The sequence below is a fragment of the Talpa occidentalis genome, unplaced genomic scaffold (genome assembly GCF_014898055.3).
Source record: "Talpa occidentalis isolate TD23 unplaced genomic scaffold, MPIMG_talOcc4v2.1 talOcc4.9, whole genome shotgun sequence".
Taxonomy (NCBI): domain Eukaryota; kingdom Metazoa; phylum Chordata; class Mammalia; order Eulipotyphla; family Talpidae; genus Talpa; species Talpa occidentalis.
Window position 1 is genome coordinate 114,638,373 of NW_023605305.1, and position 21,762 is coordinate 114,660,134.

At 43.0% G+C, this 21,762-nt stretch overlaps 1 protein-coding gene across 2 annotated transcripts in view; it reads right to left on the bottom strand.

The window, feature by feature from the left end:
* Nucleotides 1–21,732, bottom strand: part of RNF115 (ring finger protein 115) — a 44,231-nt gene extending 22,499 nt beyond the window's left edge. Inside the window, exons 1-3 of one of the 2 annotated variants that reach the window (XM_037501351.2) lie at nt 21,436–21,456; nt 3,767–3,952; nt 1,792–1,850 (exon numbers count right to left, since the gene is read on the bottom strand). In XM_037501351.2, the coding sequence (XP_037357248.1) occupies nt 1,792–1,850; nt 3,767–3,778 (71 nt within the window). In that variant the 5' untranslated portion in view covers nt 3,779–3,952; nt 21,436–21,456. Of the gene's footprint in view, nt 1–1,791; nt 1,851–3,766; nt 3,953–21,435 lie in introns of both variants that reach the window. The other variant, XM_037501350.1, reaches the window with a different exon arrangement.
* Nucleotides 21,733–21,762: the final 30 nt, after the last annotated feature.

Sequence of the window (21,762 nt, forward strand, 5' to 3'; positions counted from 1 at the left end):
GTTTACGAACTTTATAGAAGTGCTGCCTCTAAGACACTGATTCTAAGAAAAGATTTCTTCCAAAGACATTATCTTTGGGGCCTTCCTGGTGGTGCAAGGGGTTAAGATGCAGCACTATGAAACTATCCACAGCCACTGCAGCATAAGTTCGATCCTGGCCAGGGAAGTGACCCACATGGTGCAGCAGACCTCTCCTGTCTCACCCACTGCTCCCCTCAGCAGTGTATTTCAGTACATCTGCCTGTTCTGCTCCCCACTCTGTCTCTGGAGAATCCTCTCACCCACCACATCTCTGGCCTGCACCCCAGCTCTTGTATGCATAAATAAATCTTTTTTTAAAAAAACAACACATTATCTTTGCATTTGAGTATTTTCCACCAATAGCACCTGTACAGGACAATCTTTGAGCTGCAAAGGCACAAGGTAAAAGAACTGTCAAGTCAAGTGAAAGCAGGATCCACAGAGTACACAGTTCCCTGTTAGAAAAGACTCACCCTGCGATTAATCACTACCTCACTTATAATCATACTTTGTACACAGGCCTAAAGAAATCAGAATTACTATTTAGAAACTTAGAAAAAAATAAGTCTACTTATTGCCCCCCCCCAACAACCAATATACCTTTTATTAAATACATGCATACATGCCTGAAATAAGTATTTGATGCAATTATTATAGCACAAATAAAAGCTATTCCAAGTTAGTAGGTCATCCACACAAAACTGCTAATTTGGATGTCATGCTAATTTACAGGCTTAGAGCCGGTACTGGGTTATTTCAAACAAAGATTATTAGATCAACATTTAAGTGTTTGGACCAAACTAGATCCCATGCCATCTAACTGCCCTAGAAGCTCCAGCTCATGTACACATATACTCACCAGTCCTTAATAAAATTAAATTAACAGTACATACTGTAAAATGTGTAGTTTTTCTTGGTTGTGGAAGGACCTTCAACTTTAGATTCTGCCAACAGCAACAGTAAAGGAATTATTTACTGTCATCAAAATCCCCAAAGTCACTCCAAGAATAAAAGCTTCAGTTTACAGACAGTACTTAAATCACCCAACCAACTTTACCCAGAGAGCCACAAAAGAACAGGCCATTATTGTTTGGCCAAAAAACACCATCCTATCAACGCTAATCTTCTTTTATCTATTATAGTTTTATTCATATTAGCGAAAAAGTAATCTATAATACTTTCATTTCTAGAAACAGTTCCCTTTTTTATAGGTTCTATACCTTACTAAGACCAATGAGTGCCTATTTCAAGCATTACAAACCCAAGTATTAACATTAGTGGCAAATGGCATAAGTTTGACAGCAATAATTCTGATAAGGACGGGGGTCCCGAGGCTTCCCCAAAGTAGAGTAATAACCTAGTTTCTTTGACTTCTTTGACTAGAACAGACTTTACTTTTTTAGGTATAACAGAAATTTATCTTCAGGGAGCAGAGGAGTCACTAAAAACCAACCAATAATCTAAGAAAATTCCAAAGTCTCAGAAAATAAATGAAAATTTACCAGATTCTTAGGATACACAGGTTCTCGGGAATTGCCACACACAATCAGAAGCAACAATCTCCTCACAGCCACGACCACGCCACTGTCCAAAAGTCCCACTTTTCTGCCCCTCCCATCTGCCACTTTTCACTTCCCTCGTTCATTCTCTTTTTCACTCTCTCACAATCTTTCTTTCAGGAATAAATTCCTTTCAATCTACTCCATCGATGCTAAGAGAAAAGGACTCTGATAATGAAATGCCTGATTTATTCACACGCTTGCACGATACCTGGAATCATCCGTCACTTCTTCAATGAAGCCTGATTCACATCTGGGACAAATATATTCCTATAAAAGAAAAGAAGGGAAAAAAGTCATCAGGAAGTTAAGCATGCAGTTTCAGAACACACGCAGCACACAAGCGGACACCGTGCGTGCTTGCTGACTCCCCGCACGGCGTCCCACTACACTCTGGCAAATAAGGACTCCCACGTTTGCAGGGCAGATTCACACGTGACCCCAACAAGAATCAAATAGGAGAATGTTAAAGATTCTTTTCATTTTAATTTGCTTTGATTTTTTTCAAACAGGGATGAATCCACGATCTACTTTTCTCTCTAAAGTTAGTGGGGAAGCGCTACTAGATATATCAGAGGAACAAAAGACCATAGTACTAAAGGGTACAGAAACTATTTTTTTGACCACACTGAGAAGAAATAAACTGAATCACACAGTGTAAGTCAATTTGCAGACTAGTAATTTACCGTGAAGTTTTATATTTCTAACCTATTTTTTGATTACCAATGATTCCAAATAAAACAATATTCTCAGGTATTATTCTATAGAAATATTGATTCAAATAAACAAAACAATTGTATTAAGGTAAATGCTCTTCCTCTTAGATAAAAAATATCAAGCTTTGGGGCTGATAAGACTACAATTGAGAGATAGCCTTATCATAGCTTTGAAAGGTATTATTTTTAACTATCTATTACAATAGATATGAGGAACACTTTCAATTATTTCCTTGTTCCCTATACTTTCTAAATCTGTACTGTCTAGATTTTGTTTATCAAAAAAAGATTTAAGTTGTATTTGTCTACTCAAACACAGAATGGTAACACAAATATTCAAATGCTTTCTTCTAAAAGAGACACAAAGAAAAAAAAAAGACATCTGTTAAGGAAAAATCTCCTTCTCTCAAGACTAGTTTGGTGAGGAGACAGTCAATCTAAGAAACAGTAAAATTTTAAGTAATTGCTATAATAAATATATTTTGGGGACATAAATAAACAAATCCCAAGTTTGCCTGAGGGAATGAGGAAAGGCTTTGTCTAAAATGCAGACCTAAAATATGAGTGTGTTTGCTTAATGAAAAAGGAAATTATGGGGCCTCCCCGGGGGCGCAGCGGTTGAGCGCTGGGTTGCGAAGCTGCCCGTGGCCTCTGCTGTGCCGGTTCAATCCCTGGCTGCTCCCCGGCCACCGGAGGAGGGTCCCACATGGCGCGCAGACCTCTCCTGCCGCCCGCCGCTCCCCTCAGCAGTGTACTTCGGTCCTTCTGCCTGCTCTGCTCCCCGCTCTGGCTCTGGTGGATTCTCTCACCCTCCTGAACCTCTGACTGTACCCAGTGCTTGTATAAATAAATAAATTAATTTAAAAAAAAAAAAAGAAAATTAGAAAATTCTTTAAAAAAAAAAAAGGAAATTATGGGTTAAGGATCATAACCACAGAATATAGTCTGCATGGAGATTGAAAAGGAGTGTGGTATGATGACCACAATCAGGTAATTTTAGGATTACCTGATCTTTACCTTCTCGATCTTTTTTCCTAAACTAAATGAATGAAGGATGAGAGATACTTACCATACTGTGAACTACTCCAGAAATAAAATCATCTGGAGACCATATAAATCCCTGACTCCTTCCTTTTACCCTACCGTCACCTCCCCTGAGCCACAGGAACCCCATCACTTTCTCTCCCACAAAGACAGCTGAGCTGAATGGAGATTGTTTCTAGCAAGCTAACTTCAAATTGATTCTAATGTCTGTGGTTAAAAAGAAAAAAAAAGAACCAACTGAAAAATCTAATTCATCACAATCACAGTGCTGGGCCTTCTGCTTTCTTCCCTCTGCGTCTCCTTCATTCCAGCAGCTCCCACCCAGGCCACGCTTCTAAACTCCTGTTCCAGTTCTCTTCACGTTCGTTCCCTCTCGGTGCTCTCTTTCCTCCTAAGGAGCACACACCCCCTCAAGAGGGGACATACCTGTTTGCTCATAGTGGAAACCTGAGTTACTCCTGACACCTCTCTATTTTCTTCCACATCCAAACATCAAATTCTGGCACATTTCTCGAATCTATTCTTTGCTCCATCGCCATCCATGTCAGCACTGGCTCTAGACGTGACCATCTTCCCTCTAAGTGTCGTCCTGCATTATTGAAGTCAGGACAACTTTTTAAAAAAAAAAAAAAAAACATAAAACAGACCCTGCCATTTCCCGATTTAAAACCTTTTCAATAGTCCCCAAAATACTTAGAATAAAATCAAAGTCTTAAACACGTCTTACAGGCCCGGATTCCGCAGGTCTCTGTTCGCCTTGCCACACTCCCGTCTGCCTGCCCTTTCCCTCCCTCAGGGCATCCCAGCCACAAGGGCCTGCTTTCAGGCTCATCCCAGTCTCTAAGCTTCCACACATAATACTCCTGTAACTAACACTGTATCCCCCTAACTTTCTCACATGGCAAGACACCGCCAATCTTTTAGGTCTCTAGCCAGGTTAGAAAAACCTCCTTTTGTCACTTTCTTATTATTTCCTTCTACAGCACTCTCCTCATCCCGTATAACACTTATCAGAATTTGTGGTTCTATGTTGAAAGTTTTTTTTAAATATCTTCACTGAGTAAGCTTTGTTGCAAAGGGCAGGGTCCATATATCAATTCTATTTACTGCTTTGTGCCTAAGAAAGACAAGTATTCAACAAATATTTACTGAGTAATTGAACAAGGTGGAGTGACACCAGATGAATCTGCTATAGTCAGCGAATGGGCAGAGGGGAAGGAAAGTATGAAAAGAGCCAGAAACTTCAGTTGCAGCCTGATCGTGGGGAGTGGCGCCTGAGACCTCAGAGGTAGAATGTTTGTTCTGGCTGATCACAAGATCCAAGATATGGCTTTGGGAGTAGAGAGCTAAAGTCCAGCAGGGGTGAAAGTCCTGGAGTTAAAGGGTCATCTACCTTGAAACTGATCTTCCAAAATGCTGTTTGAAGTTATGGAGGAGAGAAATCGATTTCAAAAGGTAGGCATCACAATTGGGAAGACAAAGAAGACACTGAAGCAAGAATCACACTTATTTAGAGAAGAGAAATATGCAATTCCTCTCTTCAGGATCCCAGGCATGGCTCTAGGAATCAGGCTTAGCCTCAGTGGTGCCTTCACAGGAACAAGACGTTTCAGAGGGAGAAACTGAAATGCAGACGCATCCCCTGCTTCCTCCCGTCACTTGGTACTCCTTCCATTTGCAACCCCCAAACCTTTCTATTAATTCTATTTTGCTTACAGGGGAGAGAACCCAAATTCTTTCCAAACATTCTAGTGAATTATTCTTGACAAAAGCAGCTAATTATAAAATAAACAAATCTGTCTGCTGTGGAATATCTCTCCATCAATCAACATTACAGGAAATACAAGAGAAGTTTTTAGAACTCACAAGTGTGCCATTTTCTAGTTATCAAAGGAAAAAATGCACTTGTTCCTTTCATACTTCAACAGTCTGATCTCAGAACAAATGTCTGGTCTCATAAAACCATCTCATTTCCATTTTCTTGGAAGCCTGCAAACGCCAAAATAATATTCAAAATAATATTCTGCTATACTTCCAGTTTCTAGGTGCTCTTTTATAAGGCCTGACAGCACACCACTCGCTACCAGCACTTCTCCCCTCGAGTCACCCTAGTCACTGCTTTGATGCCCAGCGACGCCAAGGGTGCACCCTTTAACTCCAAAAGACTCAAAAACTACATCATCGCTTCGAACTAATCCAGGGGCAAGAAGTTGAGTGAGGGTAGAGATGAAATTAGTTTGGTTATGGGTTGGTAATTATTAAAGCCAAGTACATGTGGATTTCTTATTCTCTCTACTTTTGATACATTTGAAAATTTTCATGATAAACAGTTTTGGTTTTTACTTACATCAATCTGAGATGTCACATTGGAAAATGTTAACCAAACCACATACTGAACAAACTGAGACCCAAAGTAAAAGCAGAAGATTAGAAATAATCTGTGTGTTAAAGAAGGGGAAGGGCACTTAACATTTATTAAACACCTATGATGTGCTTGTCACTGTGCTAGTCCTCTTAACCATTCTGTAAAAGTGAATATTGTTATTTCTGTTTTACAGATAAGTTGTTTGTGGTAGGTTTGATTTTCCGAAGATGGCCCCAACAAAGTCTCCCAACCCACATGCCCTTCTGCAATGTGACCTTCTACTCCACCGCCTTAGACTCTGGAAGGCAGATCCTGTGACTCCTTTCACTGACAGATAACTGAGCCAGTTCCAGGCAAGGCCCTTAACTGCCTGACAGTTTATGCTTCCTGAATCTGACAAGTGTCAGGACCGAAAGGCCACATGGAGGGCACTCAGACACAGACGGGGGAAACCATCCTGGAGGTCAAGCCCCGTAGAGGCTTCCGATGGTTCCTTTCCAGACACTATCTGGAAAGCAAGAACTAAGCAGCTGAATGTGGAAATCAGCAAAAACACAAGAAATAATAAGCTATTGGCTTAGGCCACTAAATTTTGGATGATTTGTTAGACACTGATAGAAAACCAGAATAATTTTACATTCATCAGATGTAAAAGTCTTGAAATCAGTCTTTCTTGAATTTGAAATTCCATATTCTTTTTATCATACCGCATTGATTGAAAATAACTTTTTAGAGAATGGGACAGGAACTATAATTTGCTGAAGATTGTGAGATCTGTGACAAGACCAAAAGAGGCCCTGGAAAATTCAGCAGCCTCTTCTCCCTTACAGGGGGAGAAGTACCCTGAAGAGCATACAACCCAGAAAAGAAATCTTCAGTTTGCAAGTCCAAAGACCTAATTTGGCAGACCAAGAGAAGTCCTGTCTCAAAAGGGAAGATTCACATAAAACCAAATTGTGTGTGTGTGTGTCCCATAATGCCAACTTACTTAATTACAATGAAAAGGAGTCACCAAGTGACACTTTAACTTTCACTACTCAGCCCAGTCTTTCTCAATAGCAAATCTACCTAGAAAATATAAGTTTTGAACCAGAGACCTGAATTAATTCCTCAGATTTCCACTTATTAGATGCAAGACCTTAGGGAAGTCACATTTCCTTTCTGGAATTCAATTTCCTCATCTGTCAAATGGAAATGCTAGCTTCACTGGTTTTATTGTCAAGACTGAGATGCTGCAAAATTCTTAACTACCTAACTAGCAGACATCTGATATAGTTATCCCAGATTATAATCACTTGCTCAATAAGCAGAGAATCTAAGAAAGACCACAATGATATACAGCTCACGTCATCACACGGATAGCCTACTAGACCCATCCCCACGTGAACATAAACCAAATTCTCCAACTCAAGGACCTGACATCTGGCTCCTCCAGGCAGCACCAGGAGGAGCACAGTTTGTATCTCTTCTTTCACTGTGACCATAATCCCACACTCTCTTCTGATAGAAACATTCTTTCTCCTGATAGAATATAATACAATTACTTGGCTATATTTTCTTAGTTACCATCACAGTGTAGCCATGCTCTACACTGTGATCACAAACAAATTGGATTTTAAGTGTTTATCTCTTGGTCATTTATAAAAATGAGCTGTTTACATTTTAATTTTACCTATTTTTTCAAAGATAATCAATTTGGGGGAACTTTTATGAATTAAGGAAAATTTATAAAGGGGTGAAACAGAAACCAAACACGCTCTTCTCTGTCTCCACACTCCAGCCACACCCAGACCTTGGCCTTAGTATCATCCAGATATAACAAGATACAGAGTTTTGAATTTTAAGCATAAGGGATTTATATTGGTGTGGGGGGTGGGGATGGACAAACAATAATGAACTAGAGGCCTGTTATATATCTGGCACTATGGAAATCTCTCTTCTGCTTAAATATTAATATGTCAAGTTTTCAAACCAACCCCCCCAAGACTATAGTCCCACAGCCACAGTCTATTAAAAATTCTTTAAGTCACTGCTATCATCCCATTGTAAAAGAGAAGCACAACAAACCCAAGTTACTAACATTGAATCATTATAAACAGGAACCCAGTAGTTTCCACCAAACTAAGCTGCTTTCTCCCCAGGATCTGAACGGTGACTGCACACAACACCGGTGAAGATGCGCCACAGCAGGTACACCTGAGTGAACTGCTTCAGCTGTGCCACCACCTGTTTCACCTAAAAACACTCAAAGAAATCTCTTTTACCATTAATAGTCTGAATCAGGAACAGCACCCTAGCTTAGCATAGCCCTGAGGCGTAGCCACTTAGCACAAGAAAACACAAAACACTTGGAATACAGGAAAGAAAGGCAAAGGGTGAGATTAATGCACTCTTTTCTTTTCCTTTTTATATTTCAAGGGATCATTTATCACAAAATATGATGCCTTGGCAGGACAGTCAAGCCAGGATTGATTTATAGTGAGTGCCATAATGTGAAATTTATATACCATTGAGCTGTTATACAAATTTGTATCCACCTTTATTCAACGTAGGAAATGCAGGATATAGGCTTACTATTTATTTCCCATTTCCACAGCTTTTATTTCTGTATCTTCACTATCAATGTCAAAGTGTCTTTTTTTTTGTTTAATTTTGTCTGAAAAAGAAATGAGCCTATTTCTGTCTCATCTAAGAGCCGAAGTCTAAGATCACTGCATTAAGTTAGTCACAGTCTCCTGTTCACATTCTCTTTGTATATTACATGACAAAGCTGGTCAGAAACTCCTAGTTAGGAGGATTAGGAACACAGGCTGTTTGAAATACATCACAGCTCCTAGATCAGAACCTGCCACACCCTGAATTTCATGCCAACTCACATCTTTAGGTCAAAGATATTGCTTTAAGAAATTTTTCCCATAATCCCCTATGATTATGTCTTTTCAAAAAGCATCAAGTGAACCCCAAAATAAAGACAATAGAATTTCTGAGGTTCTGTTCCCAGTTCCATCATAACTTTCAAGATCTTTGTGAAGACCTGTTTTACCATCTGCAAAATTAGAAGACAAATGCTGTTCTCTTTACCTGTCTCCCCTAACTCTTTCAGGAAAGCAAGGAGGTTGTCTTGGCCCATTCATGTCACCAACTACTCATTTAAAATGAAAAGTTACAGTTTGAACATTCTGAAATTAGTTCTCTGATGTCAAGAAATCTTAAGGAATTACTATCCTAGTGATTAGTCAGAAAGAAAACCAGTTTACAAAAAAAAAAAAAAAAAAAAATCAGGTCACAGTTTTAGGCTCACACACACCTACACAACTCAAATACTGCCTGAAAAGCTGATTCCGTTCCAGGCCAGTAAATCTGGCCTGACTTTCAGTCTCACTCCCTAAGAACAGCAACATCCACAGCCTCAGCATTTTGTTCCTTCATCCAGGCCATGGCTGAGTTCTGACATTATCGAGAACGCCGAACAGTGCATAGAATCAACCAACCTTCTTTAGCTCATTCTGTGACAAGGCAGATATCAGGTCATAAGACAAAGCGTTACTTGATATAAGCTTGATCGGATGGACAAGAAGCCAAATTTTCTAAGGAAAAACCAGACTGACTATAAGAATCATCAGAGAAAAAGTTAAGTGAATATAACACCATCTAGCCAGAAAAGATTTAGTTATAGAGTTGTTTACATGCCCACACCAATGGCAGCAAGAAGGGAAACACAGCAGCATACATATAAAATGGCAAAAGATCCAAAAAGTCATGTTTAACTCTGATATGTTCCACCACAGTTTGGAGGACAAATGTACTTCTTACACTGACAGGATCAGTGTAGACTGATAGACTCTATTCTTACATAAACTGACAACATCATTCACTCATCAAATATATTTTAAGCTCTATACTCAAAACAAACAAACAAACAAAAAAAACTAAGTATCAACTTAACACCAAAAATCAGAACTTTAATAACTTTTAAATAAAGTAATTTAGCACCACGCTCCTTGTCTTGTGCCCACAGAGCCATCCAGGCCCTCTGAGGTACACCTTCTCATCGAAATACTAATAGTATTTGAAACTCTAATAGTGGCTTTCCATCAATGAGCTAATAGAACCTAAAAGTATGACTTAATTCACCTCACAGCAAGGACCTCCAGGTCAGCAAGATCACATACAAACTGGCTGATAAAAGCAGTCACTGACCATTACAAAATGAGTTAACTGAATAGAACTTTCAGAAGGAATAAAGTAGTCCTGAAAAGAAATTATCCCAAGTCAAATTTACCTGTCACTGAATCCCAAGACCTCAAGAAAAAAGCTTTCCAGTTATTCAGTCAACATTATCAGCATTACGAATGAATAGTTTTGTTTGACTTAACAGAATCTTGGCACTGCTTTGCATTATAATGTCCTTAATCCTATCATTTTTAAGATTGTTCATTATTTTAATATGAGACAATATAGCTTGTAACTTACTAAGTAGATTCTTCATTTCAAAGGTAAAATTTAAATACCAGTAAGATTAATTTCACTGTATGTCAAACAATCTTTCACTGTATGTCAAACCAGTAAGATTAATTTCACTGTATGTCAAACAGAACAAAATTCAAGATCCAAAAATATCCAGGAGCTCAAGTCACTATAGATTGGAATAAACACAAATGCCTCCTTTTACAGAAGGTTCAATAATTTGTTTAAAGGTTAAGCTTTTTTCCCTACAGTTCTATAACACTATTTATATGTAATAATTAAAACAAATAAAATCAACTACAGAAAGAGCTAGTAACATTTATAAGAGTTAATAATTAGTTCTATAATTAGCAGTCAGTTTGCTTATTCTGAAAGGCCTTTCCTACCATTTGTAAACATATCTCAGGCCTAAAGTGGGCCAAGAGGCATTTGCTCTAATCTTAAGATAATTACACTATATTATTTTTTAAAGATTTTATTTATTTATTTATCAAGCACTGGGTACAGTCAGAAGCGTGGCAGGTGAGAGAATTCACAAGAGCCAGAGCGGGGAGCAGAGCAGGCAGAAGGGCCGAGGTACACTGCTGAGGAGAGCAGCGGGCGGCAGGAGAGGTCTGCACGCCATGTGGGACCCTCCTCCGGTGGCCGGGGAGCAGCCGGGGATGTTCAAACACAAAATCAAAAGTAGGGGAAGTATTTAAATCCTAATTCCACTACTCATTGTTCCCAATACATTCGATCTCTTCACTTCCCCCAAAAGGTACTAGCTCAAGGACTAAAACAGCTCTTGGAATAGAATAAGCACCAATAGTGATTGAACAAAAGCAAATGAACTGCTGTTATTACTGCATGATCTAGTACCTATTATTTTAATGTTATTATCAAACAAATCAAAGTGCTATATTCTACAAATACAGAATATCTGTGTGTCTCCTTAAAGAAAATACTCGGAAATAGAAACAGGTAGACTTGGCATGTCCCTGATGGTGCAAGGGATTAAGTCTCAGCACTGTGAAGCTATCAGCAGCCACTGCAGCATGAGTTCGATCCCCAATCTAGGAGCTGACCCAAAGGGCGCAGCCAGCAGACCTCTCCTGTCTTGCCTGCTGCTCCCCTCAGCAGTGTGTTTCAGTCAAATCCACCTGTTCTTCTGCTCCCCATTCTGACTCTCCTGAATCTTCTCACCCCCCAACCCCACACCTCTGGCCTATACCCCAGCTCTTGTATGCATAAATAAATAAATCTTAAAAAAAAAAAAAACAACAGGTAGACTTCTGGAACCTTTTACAGCACTAGAGATATAAGATGAGACAGACCTATGTTCTATCGCTAAGCTTAAAAACCTTGAGAAGTCTGTGTAAGGGCAGGAATGCGTACAGTGCAGCTTTTCTATGACCCGAGCAGACAAGTGAAGGAGGAGTGAGTCCTGGAGCCCGCAGTGGCTTTTCAGGCTTTTATTGGGATTTATGAGGTACACAGCAGGCAGGGGTGCGGGGGGTGGGGGGTTGGGGGGGTTGGGGGGGTTGGGGGGGGAGGGCCGCCGGGAGGCTGGCAGGCCTCCCAGCCCCCAGCAAGTCCTCACTCTTTCTGGGCTCTCCGGTGTTCTCTCGCGTTCTCTCTGCTTCTCTCGTGGTTCTGCTTCTACTCCTGCTGGCGTCTCCCTGACGCGGTCCTTATAAGCTCCGTCTCTCAGCCCAGGTGTATCCACTTACGCATGCCCACACCCCACTCCAGGTGCCCGCCATCTCTGCGCATTTATACTGATCTATCTTAAAATTTAATGTTAGTATGATATTAAAGCAAGTTTCCTTCAAGGCATATACACTTGACATAGAATAATAAGCCAGTAATGTTAGTAATTAGTACATGGTTGAAAAAATTTAAAGAAATTCTCACTTGTTACTATTACTTTCAACCTGTCTTAACTAGTTAGCACTAAGGCCTCTAAACAACCAACAGAGACTATAATGCAGACCAGGATGTAATATCTAGCACCATAAATTAAAATCAAGGAACCAACAACCTAGTAAGCTTGTCTGAGAATAAAGCGCCTCACACAATCACCTAATTTATCGAAAATCTATAAGCAGCTAATTTCCATTTGACAATTTCAGCTGCAAATGATTATTAAGACAACTCTGCTTTAGGGGCCTCCCCGGTGGCTCAGCGGTTGAGTGCTGGGTTGCGAAGCTGCCCGCAGCCTCCGCAGCGCCGGTTCGATCCCCGGCTGCTCCCCGGCCACCGGAGGAGGGTCCCACCATGGTGCTCAGAACTCTCCTGCCGCCCGCTGCTCCCCTCAGCAGTGTACTTCAGCCCTTCTGCCTGCTCTGCTCCCCGCTCTGGCTCTGATGAATTCTCTCACCCTCCCGCGCTTCCGACTGTACCCAGTGCTTGTATAAACAAATAAAAATAAAATCTTAAAAAAAAAAAAGCCAACTCTGCTTTAAAAGCCAATCAGATGTCCGCCTGGAGGGCAGGTAAGTAGGGGAAGCCTCCTGCTTTACAACAGACATAGGCAGAAACAAAGCCATACTCAAAACGAGGCGCAACTCCACGTGTCATTTACTAATGACAAGTGGTTCATCAGTCCATTGCTCTGAGCCAACTGTTTACTCATTAATCTGCAGGTTGGTGCTTTGTTTTAAGGTGATTTTATGAACACTAGTAGTACTACCATGATATTCAACATATATAAAAATCAGAAACTGGCAAGAAAATAGCTTTCAATTACAATTCCTTCATGCAACAAATACTGAATCAATACCAGGCACTGTTCTAATCACTAGTGAAAAAGGAAGTAGCAATAATAAGAGTGGTGAGTAAATGAGAAATTTAAAGGCATATCGGAGAAATTGCCTAAAGGACAACATGCTCACTGAAGGGACATTCTGGACAACCATGGAAGTGATTTTTGGTTGTCACAATAATTAAGAAATGTCACAGACATTTAATGGGCAGAGCCAGGAAAGCACAAGAAAGAGAAAAAGGAACCCTTTACACTGCTGATGGGAATGCAGACTGGTCCAGCCTCTATGGAAAGAAATGTGGAGGTTTCTCAAAAGACTAAAAATAGATCTGCCATATGACCTGCAATTCCACTCCTAGGTATCTATCCAAAGGACACAAAAACACTAATTCAAAAGGAAATCTGCACTCCTGTGTTTATTGCAGCATTATTTACAATTGCCAAGATATGGAAACAACCTAAATGTCCAAAAACAGGTAAGTGGAACAAGAAGATGGGGTCTGTACACACAATGGAACACCACTCAGCGATCAAGACAAACTCATGCCATCGTGACAACTTGGATGGCGCTGGAAGGGATTATGGCGTGTGAAATAAGTCCGAGGAGAAAGATAAATACCAGATGGTTTCACTTAGAGGTGGAATATAGAGAAACCAAACAAAGGGTCAGACAAAGACCAACTTTAAAACAACCCTGGAAAGCTGATCACAGACCTGAGGCAGCCATGAGAGAAGAGGTGGAAGGAGGGGGAGGTGAGCACAGTGGGCTCCGGTGGAGGACTGTGGGCGCTTCGGTGATAGGGGAGCCACGTGACTAGAGGAGAAATCCTAAACTGTCCAAAAATTAGCAAGGATGTAAAATAATGGCATTTCATTGAAAATTTAAAAAAAATATCTTTTTTTAAAAAAAAAAGAAAGCACAAAAGAAATGTCTCTATTCTCAAACTGCATGTGGATAGCTAAGTATATTTATTTTTTTTAAAGATTTATTTGTGCATACAAGAACTGGGGTACAGGCCAGAGGTGCGGGGTAAGAGGATTCACCAGAGACAGAGTGGGGAGCAGAACAGGCAGACTGACTGAAATACACTGCTGAGGGGAGCTGCCGGGAGACAGGGCAGGTCTGCTGCGCCATGTGGGTCACTTCCCTGGCCAGGGATCGAACACGTGCTGCAGTAGCTACAGATAGCTTCACAGTGCTGACGTTAACTGTTTGTGCCACCAGGGAGGCCCCTCCAGATTTTGAAAAAAAATCTTTATATTGTAATTATCAAGCTGAGGACATAACTCCATTCTACATATAAATACCAAGTCTTTTTGAATAATTTTAATGTACACTAAGTGTCCCAAAAAGCAATTACTGGAAAAAGGCAAAGACAACTGTACTTTATTTTTATAGAGAATCATTTTTTAAAAAAGCTGTAGGGGCCTCCCTGGTGGCACGGGCAGTTGAGTGCAGCGCTGTGAAGCTGTCTGCAGCCTCGTCAGTGCTGGTTCAAACCTCACCAGCCGTGGAGCAACCCACATGGCGAGCAGACCTCTCCTGTCTTGCCCGCTGCCCCCCTCAGCAGTGTATTTCAGTCAGTCTGCCTGTTCTGTTCCCTGCTCTGTCTCTGGTGAGTCCTCTCACCCTCCCACGCATCTGGACTGTACCTCGGCTCTTGTATAAATAAAATAAATCTTTAAAAATAAAAATAAATTTAAAAAAAGCTGCATATATAGGAAAGTTGTATTACCTATAAAAATCATTTCATTAAAAGGAATACTTCAAAAAATTATAATAAGAGGGCACTAGGTCTGATGGGCTTGTGATCCACCTGGCGAGAAGGTCAACATCATTATAGAATACCTGCAGGTTAATCCAGAAAAAGGCAGAAAAGGGCACGTAACCATGGGGGTTTTTTCTTACTTTCCAGAAAACAAATTCAGAATAAGGAAGAAAAGTAAACATACTGAAGCCTGTACTGGAAGAACATTCTCCATGTTTAAGGTCTATTCAAATTTGCACGTCAGAGTGAATGGCAAGGGGGAGAATATAGGATACCTTCCCTGAGAAGTTTCCTATGAAACCTGTTGAAAACAAGAGGGGCCAGCTATCTTAACACATCTTTATGTAAAACAAAACTAACCTGGGAAGAGACTGGACAGTCTACTTAACATACATGAAAAGTGGGCCTGGTTTAAGTTCACCAGAGCCAACTCACCTCTATTTGATTTGGAGACCTCTAAGGACCTGCTAACACTTGAACTTAAAATCTAATCTAAACGCCTGGATGTGAAACTGTAAGGAAACCTAAGCTGTTTCTATATGGCACAGATCCTATTTCTCTAAAATAAGGATTGTTCATTCTACCTGCCTTTCAATCAAAGATCACATAGTTCCATTTCTCTGAATGCTCAGTCAAGCTTCCAAGAGATGCAGCTCAGTATCATTTTACGGCAGGATATATTGAGGTAAACTGAGAGGGTCAGATGATTCAGCTCCAGTCTCATAAAGAATTAGCAATAGAACAAGTAGCAATAACTTCAATTTCTCTTCTCCACCACAGTTTAAAGAAATTAAAAGCTTAAGCACAAAATCGCCTATGCTCATGAAATGTCTAAGAGCTATAAGAGAAAGTAAAATGTGACTAAAGCTATGATGAGCTATAGAAAAACTAAAAGTTAGGCTTGCTGTCTATTTTTGTTTTTAAACGGGAACAGCCAGCTCTCTTACTAAGTTACATGTAGTGTTGCAGCCTTCATTTGTCAGGCCCTTGTCAGTTCCAGCTGACAAAAATTTGGATACTTTTCACTTAAAAGTTGTAACTTCTAACTCAGAAGCTGTAACTTCTAATCTAGAGTGGGTAACTTGAGAGAGGGGATCCAGTTCCTCTGGTCTTACAGGAGGGAAAGTGGCCCCAACGGAGGCTATAACAGGAATGGCAGCCACTAGCTGCCACCCAAGACAGTCCCGTCTATCAGGGCTTTGGCAAAAATTCTATTATGGTCCCAACTATCTTACTGAAAATTCCCATCTGGATCCCAAAATTAGGAATTAAAGTTCTATCAAAGCAAAACCTTCGGCTCACTGATACAAGAGGATAAACGTTGGCCCTCGATCCCTTACCCCAGGCTTCCTCTACCTCAGCACACTTAACGTTTTGGCCCCAATAATTCTTTGCTGTGCGCCATTTCATGTTTAGTAGCACCCCGAGCCTCGATCCACCAAATGCCAAAAATCCTTCCCCCTCCCACACTTGTGACAATGAAAAATGTCCACTGGACATCATCAGGTGCCCTCCCTCGAGCAAGCACACCCCCGTCACCCCCGTAGAGCAAGCACTACGCCATGTCCTTCACTGCTCCTGGTCGGGCTGCGGAGAGATGCAAAGCAGCCAGGGCCCCCAGACTTCATACTCTTAGACCCCCCTCTAATTTGAATGCAGAGATTAAAAACCAATCCACACCTTCTTTCCCCCTTTAGTAAGATGGCCATCGGGAAGACATCAGCACTCCCTCCCTGAGCATCAGCAAAGGCCATAAAAAACAAGTAAGCATAAAGAAACACAAAGCGCTAGCAGCAATCAGTACCTCACCAAAAATACAGGGAATTTCTCTGCAGTGAGTTAAATTCTATGATCTTTGTTCTTCCTCATACTGAAAAGTCCCCCAGAGTTCCCCAAATATGCATCTACTCATTATTAGAATTTAAAGACTAAAGAAGCTTTCTCCCCATATAGATAACTGCGTCTTGTCTCTAGGTGCCTGCGGAGATTAGTTACTGACAATGTATGTTCCAACTTCGCATGGTTGCACCTGCATTTTCTACACTGAAGCCTTTTAGATAAAGATCTCACAACCATTGAGTTTTCAACTCATCAGATCATTTATTCATTTATGTCAAGAAATATTAGGGGCCTCCCTGGTGGCACAAAGGGTTAAGTCGCAGCACTATGAAGCAATCTGCAGCCACTGCTGCACAAAATTGATACCCGCCAGAGAGGTGGCCCACATGGCGCAGCAGACCTCTCCTGTCTCGCCCACTGCTCCCCTCAGCAGTGTGTTTCGGTCAATCCACCTGTTCTGCTCCCCCCACCTGCACCTCTGGCCTGTACCCCAGTTCTTGTAAGCATAAATAAATAAATCTTTAAAAGAAAAAGAAATATTAAATATGCAAAGGTTACATAACACCAGACTAGATACTAGTCAGGCAGATTTGTTAACTAGTAAGTCACCAATAGCAGAATTTAAGACATCTAATTATGAAAAACCCTCAAACCTAGTCCAAGTCACTAAATTCCTTCATATGCTTCAACTGCACTACTAACTAACATTACTTAGACTGCCTGGGATCTTTCTAAGAATCATGCAACTTAAAAAGCAAGATCAGTGAACTTAAATTTTTAGGAGTCACAAAGTCTTCAAGAAATCTACTTTTTAGCTACTCTTATTATGATGTGGTAGGGAGTGTTCCTGTGTTGGAGTCACCACAAGTGGAACACAGTGATAATGACTTGTACAGCTTTAGGTAACCTTACTTAGTGATTACAATGGCCTTCATTAGATCAAAGAAGGTGATGTGAGAGGGAGAGAAGGTCCTCTATTGTGTCGGGCAACACTACACTGACAAAGACACGTGGAGCAGGCTACACAAGGCAGGATGCTGCTGAGAGCAAGATCCTGGCTGCTTTTATTGACAAAATAATCATAGAGCATCAGCTACGTGCGTTAGGACAAGGAGAAAAGGATGGTGAAACTCAGGAATGTTATCGAGGGCTTGGGGACACGAGTCTGCTGGCCATGTATCAGCTTGATGACCAAGTGTTGTCATCGAAACTAGACCCCAGACCCCCGGCCACGGTCCTAATCTTATCAATAAGGCATTCCACTGATCAGCTTCTGGGGTCCCTTGTCATACATCAGTCCTCAGCCCCCCGGGTGTTCCTGGTCATACCTCATGATGTATGAGTCGGCAGTAAGTTCATGCATCCGTCCTCAGCCCCCCGGGCATTCCGGGTCATACCTCTTGATGCATACCCTTCCCAGAGTGATCAAGCTTTCTGCTCTTGATTGATGTGAAAGGCACCTTGAAAGGTTTGGCTCATATGACTGTGACTGGACAGTTCTGACCTTTCTATAGGAATGCAGAACTGCAGGTAACCATAAAGGTGGCTAAGCAGGCCACTTAAGTCTAGCAGACCCACAGTCCTTCAGGTAGAGCCTCAGAGATGAGCGACTCACCGGAAGTCCTTACTTAGGCTGGTGTCTTGTCCGGATTTGGATGCCCCAATCTCCATAGCACTAAAGACCCATCCTAGTCTCATCAGTACCAACAGAGTTCACTCCTAATATGATTTACCTTATCCTGTTTAATGACTCTACCAGATTTAACCTCAAAAGGTAATATTCCCTGACTTTTACTTAATAGGAAGGGAGGGCAGCGTGCAGACAGAGTGACACCTTTACACTCCATGACACAGCCCTGTGCTGTACTAGCCAGTCATCCTTCTACGTAGCACAGTAGCTCCACTGTCTTGGTTTCACACTGTCTCTTAATAGGATAGGTCAGGTGGAAGCTTCTGCTGTGTTTGAAAATAATTTTAAGTTAATTATTTCTTCTAGCATTTGATGACCAAAAAGTATATAATGTCACTTTACCCAATCATATATAAACATGAAACCCTAGGGATTCAAACCATATTACCAAAATCTCTTATTTTTAAAACCAAATAGTAGTTTTACCAAAATTATTTTCACTCTAAATAGGAAAACACTTTTTTTTTTTTTTTTTTTAAAGATTTATTTATTTATTTATTTATTTATACAAGCACTGGGTACAGTCAGAAGCGCGGGAGGGTGAGAGAATTCACCAGAGCCAGAGCGGGCAGCAGAGCAGGCAGAAGGACCGAAGTACACTGCTGAGGGGAGCAGCGGGCGGCAGGAGAGGTCTGCGCGCCATGTGGGACCCTCCTCCGGTGGCCGGGGAGCAGCCGGGGATCGAACCGGCACTGCAGAGGCTGCGGGCAGCTTCACAACCCAACGCTCAACCGCTGCGCCACCGGGGAGGCCCAGGAAAACACTCTTAATAAGAGGAAATCCTATCAATGTTCACTTTTTTTTTTTTTTTTTTTTGGTGGGGCCCTCACTGGTGGCCGGGGATCAAACCAGCGCTGCGAGGTTGCAGCCTCGCAACCCAGCGCTCAACCGCTGCACCACCAAGGGAGGCCCTCAATGTTCACCTTTAAATGATGACTCTTTTTTGAAACCTGTAACAGTAATGAATATATTTTCATTGTAATATTACCTTCATGACCTCCCCTCATTTCCTAATACCTTCTTTCTAAATGAAAGGGAGGATCCAAACCAAAGAAACAAAAGTTAACATGGATAGATCAGTACTAGCAGTAAAGACATTATGCAGACTCCAATCTCTCTCAGAAGTTACAACCAAAAATATTTATTTCAATATAGACATTAAAGTTAGCTGGGCCCAAGATCTTCCAGAGTAGTAGAACTGAAAAATAAATAAATATTAAAAATAACCTAAGGGTAATTACAGGGCCAAACATGGGGTACACTATTGCTATTGACTACACATACTTCCAAATGTATCAAGGAGTCTTATCTCCTTGAGTTTGGGAGAGGGAGAAAAATAAAGAGTCAAAAAACTCCCAATCTTGTCCCACTGAATACAATTATAACTCCTGTGTAGTGAATAAAATGGCAAGAGATGAGATGGCTGTGAAGCAGCCTTCCCACTGACTGGTGAAGAAAAATACCTAGCAGTAGCTCACTCAAAGCTAATGTAAAACCTCTGATGAGAGATTTGAGGGCATGGTATATACATAAAAAATGAATTGAGCTGGACACTTAGAATCTGCGTGCTGTATATATGTCACACTTCAGTTAAAAATAAACATGAACATTAAAAAAAGCTAATGTCAAACAATACTCTGCCTCAGGTGTTCAGAGAGAATAGCACACATTTTAATTGTGTTGGACCCCAAATTATACACAGATTATGAATCAAACTAAAGATCAATAACTTCTCTGGGCATCAAACTAAGGTTTAGAAAAACACCTTAAAAGTCTTTCAAAAGTATCCCTTTTCAAAAGCACTTTGAAATAAATGATGTGGGGAGGTAAGAAGATAGAAGTTATAGAAAGTTAGACGCTTCTCACTCTTAAAGGCAAATAGTGAGCAGCAGTTTAAAGATTCGAAGAGTTAAAAGAGTTCACATTCAACACGGTCACACGTATTGGCTGAATTCCAGACTCCCTCACTGCGGTAAGAGCGTTCTGGAGGCTCTGATGTCCAATAACAAAAAAGAAGGCATCTGCCCTTCCCAGCACAGGAATATGGCAAGAAGCAGGAACACACACACAGCTAAATCAGAAAGCAAAGCTTAAAAAAAAAAAAAAAAAAAAAAAAAACAGGGAGAAAGGAAAACACCCCCACAGGCTGCAAAGCACAACTTGGGGGTGAAAAAGCTAAAATACCCTTTAGGCTTTTACTTACTGAACTCCATTTGCGCTTCTCTAAACTAAGACACACAGACTTTCTCCAGCAGGCTTTCTCAGGGACGCTATCTGAGACCCTATAAATTATATAAGTTGTTATGGAGCCGCGCTGTCTAAGGCTGGACCTGGCTACTCGAAAGAAAAAGAACACCCACAAGTACTTCTCAAAAGAGGCGGCCTGAGGCAGGATGGCCACTCACCCTGCGGCAGTCAGAACCCCAGCCCGGCTCTGGGGAGCGGGCGACACGCTGCAGGGACAGCTCTCGGCTGCCTCCGGGGCGCACAGACCGACAGGCACCGCCACAACCAATTTTCTGTCCTGGATCTTTTGATGAAGTGGGCGAAATGGGGCCGGGGCGCTCGGGGGTGGTGCTGACGACACCGGCAGCAGGACCACCAGAATCCACCCGGCTGAAAGGCCGCCCCGCGTCCCCCCGAAGCCTTCCCCCAGCGCCGGGGCCGCAGGCCATGCAAGTCATGCTCCAGCGCCCGCGCCCTCACCTTCCCCGGCGCCGGGGCGACCGTCTCCCCGCCATCCCCTCCCTGGCCTCCCTCTCCGGGCCTCCGGCGCCCGTCCCCGGACACCCGCGAAGGGGGGCCCGCGGCGCCCCGCTATTCCGCGTCCCCGGGCGGGGAAGGGGTGCGCTGCGGGCGGACGAGGAACAGGAAGGCGAGGAGCCGCAGGGGGGAGGCGAGGTCGCCCGCGGAAGGGGCGAGGTGGGGCGGGCGCGAGCAAACCGGGGCGAGCCGTCGGGCACTCGCAGAGGGGGACAGCACCCCGCGGGGCCGGCGGGCCGGGGTGCGGGGGGCCGGGGGCCGAGGGCGGGCGGCGGCCTCCGCGGGGCCGGGGGGTCGGAGCCCGGGCCCGCCGACGCGCGGGGCTCGGGGCCGGCACAGCCCGCGGGACCGCGGGGAGCCGTGTCCGGGGGCCTCGGGGGCGGGGGCCCCCCAGGTCCTTCCCGGCCCCCGGGGCGAGGGCGGCGCCGACCCGCGCGCAGAGGACGCGGCGCTTACCGGTAGTTTGGGGCTGACCTCGCCCTTGCAGAAGTGGCAGAAGAAGCGGTGCGCCGCCATCGCCGCGCCCGCGCCCGCCCCGGCCGCCGAGGCCTCCGCCATCTTCCTGCGCCGCCGCGGCGTCCGAGAGGGCAGCGCTCCCGTCCCCGCCAGGCCGCTCCCTCCCGGCTGCGGTCGCCGCCCCCGCCCGCCCGCCGCCTCCTCGCTGCGCCGGCCGCGCCGGAACCGCGTCGGTCACGTGAGGCGCCGGCCGGAGCCGCGGCGACGCGGACGGTGACCCCGGCCCGCCCCGGCCCCTGAGCCGCGCAGGAAGCAGCGCCCGTCGCC